The 7,267-nt window shown below is 40.6% G+C and overlaps 1 protein-coding gene across 1 annotated transcript; it reads right to left on the reverse strand.

Annotated features, from left to right (window-relative positions):
* Positions 1-2,373: 2,373 nt before the first annotated feature.
* LOC118786455 (putative nuclease HARBI1) lies at positions 2,374-3,593 on the reverse strand. Its single transcript, XM_036541513.1, has 4 exons — positions 3,170-3,593; positions 2,970-3,082; positions 2,785-2,894; positions 2,374-2,683 (listed from the first exon to the last, which is right to left on the reverse strand). Exons 1-4 carry the CDS (start codon positions 3,591-3,593, stop codon positions 2,374-2,376), a joined length of 957 nt encoding a protein of 318 aa, XP_036397406.1.
* Positions 3,594-7,267: the final 3,674 nt, after the last annotated feature.

Consider the following 7,267-nt stretch of genomic DNA (forward strand, 5'->3'; position numbering starts at 1 on the left):
CCTACTAGTTTGTCAACTTAAGGGCTTGCAGACAAGGAGAGCTATCCATTCCATCAAAAGTTCAGGAAACAATTGTCACTATCCCTGCAGAGATAAATAAAAGATTTATGCAGTTTTATCAAGGGCTGTACACCTCTAAGAGCACTGTGGACTCAGCACCCCTCGATCTCTAGGGCTCCCCAAGTTAAGTGATGAAGCGAGAGAAAGCAGATGTTACATTGGAGGATGTTCGTACAGCCATCAGAAGCTTTCCCAATAGCAAAGCAGCAGGGCCATATGGCTTTAGCATAGAGTTTTACAAAGCCTTCTCTAACCAAGTTTTGCCCCCCTCCTGTTGAGAATGTTTGAAAAGTCTTTTGAAAACAAGAAGCTACCAGCATCACTTTATTCTGCAAATATTACATTGATTTTGAAAAAAGATAAAGAAGACACTAACCCATCCTCGTATAGACCCATTGCACTTACATTTACATTTATTCATTTAGCAGACGCTTTTATCCAAAGCGACGTACAAAAGTGCATATAGTGGGCAAACAACAGGTACAAGGGCAGGATGTGTATAGGTTATACAATGCAGATAGTGCTGAAGCTGAGCACAAGGTCAGTGTAGCGAGACAGCTAATCTGATCTCATCCCTAGAGGAGAAATTTTGACACACACACACATCCCACTCCAACCTTACTAATATTATGAAACTGAAATAAGAATATGACAACATTCAGTCTAGTCAGATCAGAGGTGTGTTCCAGAAAGCCGGTTTGAAAAATCGTAAACTTAAACTCGATTCGGACTTGAGTTAGCAAAATGCCACACGTGCTGAATTTTTGGTTACAGAACAGATGAATCCAGTTCTGGAGATTAAGTTCACTCAATCTCGGATAGGCTGAGTCTGAATTGTCCGCGTTCGAGGCGAACTTTAAAAGCCATCATCAGTCGCACAATGAAGATGTGATAAATGATGGATTCTGACAGGGAGAAACCATGTGCAACATTTTTCACAGCAGCAGAGCAAGAAGTAATAATGACAGCATACCAAGACAACCGGCAAATATTCATAAAGAGAAGCAATATGGTGACAGCAGCAAAGGAAAAGGGAGATGGCATGGCAAAAAAATGCTGACAGTCAATGAGTAAGATTATCAAGTTGTATAAAGTAGTTATGTTGCATTCAATATTTAAAGTAACTTTTGAGAATTTGGATGTAATTTTGCCTGCATTGTACACTATAATACTGAATGCATTTTATGTTTTTGAATCAGATGTAACCCCAGTGGTGTGAAATGCACTTGGCAGCAGGTAAAGGTCAAGTACAAAAACATAATTCAATCAGGTAATATTTCATTTGCTTTGTTGCTAATTTGTTTCCTCAATTGTAAATGTAGGCTAGGCATTACAGTTGGGTTTCACTTTGTAGCCAACAGAAAGAAGGTGGAGGCCCGTAAAACAGGTGAAGGCCATTTATGGATGGCATTCCAGGAGGTATCTCATCAGAGCCAACTACCCCCCAGGACACAAGCGCCTATATAAATGGTAGGTTTATCATATTTGAATAAAGACTGATCACTGATTAACACTTACATGTAACCACCTTAATTTCTGACTGAAGGAGTCCTCAATCTTCTGGACATTCCACCGTCAGTAAGTGGCTCATTTTCACCAGATTTTGTCTGATGCATAGGTTTCAAGTCATTTAAAACATTTTGTGTTCTAGGATGAAGATGATGAGACTCTCTCAGCATTTACAGAGAGGCCTGTGGAGGTATACCTTAAATTCTGAGAGGGGTAGCTTATAATTTGGTCACAGACTAGAATCTTGCTTGTCATTGTCCTGTCAGACCACGGCTGGCTGTTCCCCTTCCCCTGTGGAGGAATCCCCATCCAACTCCAGAGAACATCTTAGCACAGTAAGAATGACTTTTCATATGTCTATCACCCATGTGTCTAACTGAAATCATAAAATAAGAGCACTATAACTTCCTCTAACAAAATGTCGTCTCTCTTCCCAGATGCCAGTAAAAGATCTATATAAGTCCATCTGGAGAAGCAGATTAAAAAATGTGACCTCCAGATGGACCACATACAACTTCAAATTAAAAAAAAAACAAAACTTGAAATTGAATTACTGGAGCACAAGTTAAAGGTGGGTTTATAAAATGATTTTATTTTTCCATCGGTGTCCATGGTGTTAATAAATTAAAGCTTGGTCTTTCATTTTCATTTGCAGGACATAAGGAGGAAATGAAGCCGCTCTATTCATTGAGCATGCACAAAAAATACATGAATTTTTAAACAAAACTGCAGTTGGGGTGATGTTGCACTTAGTTGAAGTGGTTGTTGCAAATCGTGTCCCTCACAGTCCGGCCATCTTGGTTGTCAGGAAGGTGCATCATCTTGGTCTACAACTGCACTAGAGCATCTTTCTCCTCTTATTGTGGCAATATTGTGTAACACCACAGTTGCCACAATGATGTCACATGCCCTCTCTGGAGTGACCCTGAGCCCACGCAGGCACTGGAAGCGAGCCTTGAGGATGCCAATGGTCATCTCCACCCTGGCTCTTGTCCTGCAGTAGGCCAGGTTGTAGCAGCACTGTGCTCTAGGCTCAGGGTCAGGATAGGGGGTCATCAGAAAGGGTAGGCAAGGGTAGCCTCTGTCCCCAAGGAGGATACCATCATATTGTCCTATAATCACATCACAAATGTAACCATAGGTTATACACTTAACATACAAAACTGTGAAAGTAAGAATTTAAGCATCAATCACTATTTGAAAGGTAACTTATCCTGTTCAAACTTGTTGTACAAGGTGGACTCACGAAACACCCCTGAATCATGTACAGACCCTGGCCATTTGGCTTCCACATTTGTGATGATGTGGGTGGCATCACATATTATCTTGACAATAGAGAATGAGTTGCATTACTATCTGAAATGAAGATTTGACTTAGACACTTAAACCTTTGTCATTACCTGTACATTGATGCTGTGAAAAGATTTCCTATTCACATAATCTCCTTCGTTCACACTTGGAGCTTTAATAGGAATCTGTGTTCCGTCCACACAGCCAATTACATTTGGAAATCCTGAAATGTTAGATAATGATTATTCATTGTTCAAACAGCTCAGTACCTAAACCCTTCATATAGATTTTTTACATAAGATTAACCAACCTGTTATTCTGTAGAATTCCTCTTTGATAACCCTTACTGCTTTATGTCCCGGGAAAACAACGAAAATGTGGAGAAAGTGCTTCAATGCAAGGCACACTTTTCGGATGGATCTGCACACTATTGTTTTCCCGATGTGTTCAGCATCTCCAATGTTATACAGAAAGCTGCCATTGGCAAAAAAAAAACGAAGGGCAATGCACAGAGTCTGTAACGATGTGAACGCAAATCCACGATGAGTGATGTTCAAGATGTGAGGTTTAAGAAGGTTGTTGAGGTAGATTATGGACCGTGATGAAAAACGATAACACTCGCAAAGAGACTCCTCTGAAAATGACAAAATATCACAACGAGGTCTGATAAGTCGCTCTCGGCGAATAATTTGAGCCTCCCTGTCAATTGGACCTTCCATGAAAGGGCACGACATGATCGAAACAGATGAAAAGTCTGATTGAATTCTCTGCTACTTAAATACTGCAGGCGTGGTTGGGTTTAACTCAAACAAACCTGCCATTTTTCAGGTTAGTTTCGGAGCATAAGTTGTCATAGTAACTGAACTGGATTTACTCTGATCTTTGTATCTGGAATTGAAAATTCCAGATTTCCGTGAATTTCGAGTTAAAAGATCTGGTTAACTCGCAAATCCTGCTTTCTGGAACACACCCCAGAACTCTCTTATTAAAGGTTAAACAGAAACAGTTTGAATTCGACAAACCAAACCAAACATCAAATACAGTCGCTTCTTGGTAATGATCTAAAAGTGTTCAAAAGATCCTCGCTAACAGGCTAAACAAATGCATTCACCCTATTATACATGAAGACCAAGCTTTTCATCCCTGGGAGATTCCCTGTCTTTAACGTATGTAGGCTGATGAACATTATGTATAAAAAACATGAAAAACATGACAAAGCAGCCATTCTGGCCCCCTGGATGTGCACAAGGCATTTGATCAGGTAGAGTGGAAATACATACTGACTGCGATTGAAGAATTCGGCTTAGGACAAAACTATTCGACATGAGTTGAGATGCTGTACCTTTCCCACATAGCAAAATTGGTCTGGCCCAGTTCTGGCCCACAACATTAACTTACACTTTGCCGACATACCGCAAAGAATGACGGCCCTTTTGTGGCCCAGATCTGGTTTGCCAGAGTTGGGTCACACATGGGCCAGCTCAGGGCCAGCTGCGGACGCACTGTGCTGGTGATGTGTGAGACACCGGTCAAGGTAGAAAAACATTTGAAAAGCAAGACAACAATTCTTTATGGTTCACACTATGAGAACATATGTGTGTTACAGATCTAAGCCACATAAACCTGGCCCACATGTGGCGTGGACAGATCTGGACCACATGTGACATGCCATCACATAAACGGTGCCATCATTGCCAGACCTGGCCCACATCCGGGTAACATACCACTTGCCATGCCAGCAGTAGGCCAGCAGTGCCGGCTTGATGCCGGATCTGGGCCAGACCCATCTGCTATGTGGGTTGCCCCGCTGCCTTGGTTCTTACTAACGGTGATAGGTCACCCCCCTTTCCCCTTCATCGCGATACATGTCAGGGGTGCCCATTAAGGCCATTATTATTCGCAATTGCTATGGAACCATTGGCAGTATGCATAAGAAACCACCCTCACATTCTCCCTGTGAGAATGGGAGGAGTGGAACATCATACTGTATCTCCCTATACGCCGATGATGTTCTCCTCTTCTTTTCAGATCCAGAAAAGTCTTTGCCACCTCTGTTTGAACTCATTAAGGAGTTCGGTAACTTATCTGGATATAGTTAACTGGCAGAAAACTGAATTCAAGCCATTGTATGATAATGTAGACTTAGGATTCCTTAATAACCTTCCCTTCATAGCCAGAGAACAAATAAAATATCTTGGTGTCACAGTCTCCAGAAACTACAAAAAGCTTTATGAGCTGAACTACAAAGTTATGATAGACAAATTAAAAAATAACATAGAGACTTGGAGAGTGCTACCCCTATCACTGATTGGACGTGTCAATGTGATAAGAATGGTCTCGTTACCTAGATTTTTGTACTTAATTGAAAATCTTCCAATTTTTTTGACTCATTCTTCAACACTTGATTCCATGATTATGTCCTTTATTGATTCCATGATTATGGCCCTATGGGCTACAAAGAGCACCGCATAGCGAAAAAGCACATTTGTAAACCTGGAGAAGTTGAAGGCCTTGCTATACTTGTTTCCAACATTACTACTGGGCAGCAAATGCCAGGCCCTTAATGTACTGGTGTTGTGCATATCCTGGTGAGGTATCTACCTCGGCCCCTGCATGGTTAGCCATAGAGCAAGATATCCAGGGCCCTTCCCTCCCCACTCAACTCTTTGCAGAGAGGATGCCTATGGGAGCAATCATTAAAGATAACCCTGTGGTTGAAAACTCTCTTAAAATCTGGCATCAGATCAGGAAAGCTTTCTAACTTCCTCAAATGAGTGTTCTGACACCTGTTGCTGTTAATCACGCATTCCTCCCTTCACAGACAGACCAGGCTTTCCTATCATGGAAAGAAAAAGGTATTGTAACTATAGGAGACCTGTACATTGACAAAACATTTGATTCATTTACCCATCTTAGATTAAAATTTGGACTACCTCCATCTCATTCCTTTTGGTATTTACAAATACATAACTATGTTTAGACAAATATCCCTAATTTTGAAGAATATAAATGCCCTGAGGACCTTTATCTCTATATGACCTTAGATCTTGATACAAAGGGTCTTCTGTTTAGGTTTGTCAACTTTTTTCAGGGATCTCTGGTCCCATCAACTCAACACCTGAAGGAGGCTTGGGAGAAAGATCTAGGAGTACAGATCACTGGGGACACATGCTCTGAAGCCCTCTAGGGGATCAGGACATGTTCCATCAGTTCACACTTTCAGTTAACCCAGTATAAAGTCATACATAGACTACACTACTCTCAAACCAAATTGCACTCCATATACCTATATATACACCATATATAGGGGCAGCAGTGTAGCATAGTGGTTACGGAGCAGGACTCATGGTCAAAAGGCTGCCAGTTTGATTCCCCATTGGGGCACTGCTGTTGTACCCTTGGGCAAGGTACTTAACCCCAAATTGCCTCAGTAAATATCCAGCTGTATAAATGGATAACATTGTAACTGATGTTAGTCGCTCTGGGTAAGAGCGTCTGGTAAGTATATACAAAGTAATGTAATATACCCCTCAGTGTCCCCCTTGTGTGTTAAGTGTAAATCTAATGATGGAACACTAGCTCATTCATTTTGTTTCTTCCCCAAACTACATAACTTCTGGTCTGAGGTGTTCAGCTTTGGCTCCAGGATATATAAGGTTGACTTCCCTCTTGATTATATCACTGCCATACTAGGCTGGTCACCACACTTAGAGACCTTCAGTCACCACCAAATCTAGACAATCCAATATGGGATGACAATAGCCAAAAAAGCAATCTTGATGGTTTGGAATAGAGAGTCTGTACCAAAGTTTGAGACATGATGTCATGATGGTTTCTACCAGACTTTACATTAAAGAAAATAATGTAAAGCAATACTATTCATATGCTGTATAGGTGTAGCACAGGGAGAGTCAAATATAATTATCCATAATAATGATGAATAATAACCAAAAATAAAAACCAAATAACATACATTATGGGACTTTTGGCATTATTGATCATACATCGTACAGAGGGCAAAATGATCGTACAAATACGATAATTATTGTCCATCTGGCAACGCTGAGGATGGCATTTATCGATTTAAAATACGTTAAATGCTCATGACACATCACATCTTTTGTGCGGTCTGTGTTCTAAATGTTATTGTTCATTGCACTCAACCTAGCCTAAAAGTTTATTCTCAGTAGTTTACGATTTAACTAAATTTAGCTCCATTTTGTCATTTGAATTTTGTAACACAACAAAGCTATAATGTGAAACATTTAAGAGAAAGATTTGGGATTACTTGCCACTTGATTATTCAAATTGCCATCCTTGTTAATTAAACAATCTCATGCTGTAGCTTTCCCAATAGCACACAAATTTCAGACAATCTGCAGACAGTCATTTATTCTAATTACGCGAT

The sequence above is a fragment of the Megalops cyprinoides genome, chromosome 12 (assembly GCF_013368585.1).
Source record: "Megalops cyprinoides isolate fMegCyp1 chromosome 12, fMegCyp1.pri, whole genome shotgun sequence".
Lineage (NCBI taxonomy): Eukaryota > Metazoa > Chordata > Actinopteri > Elopiformes > Megalopidae > Megalops > Megalops cyprinoides.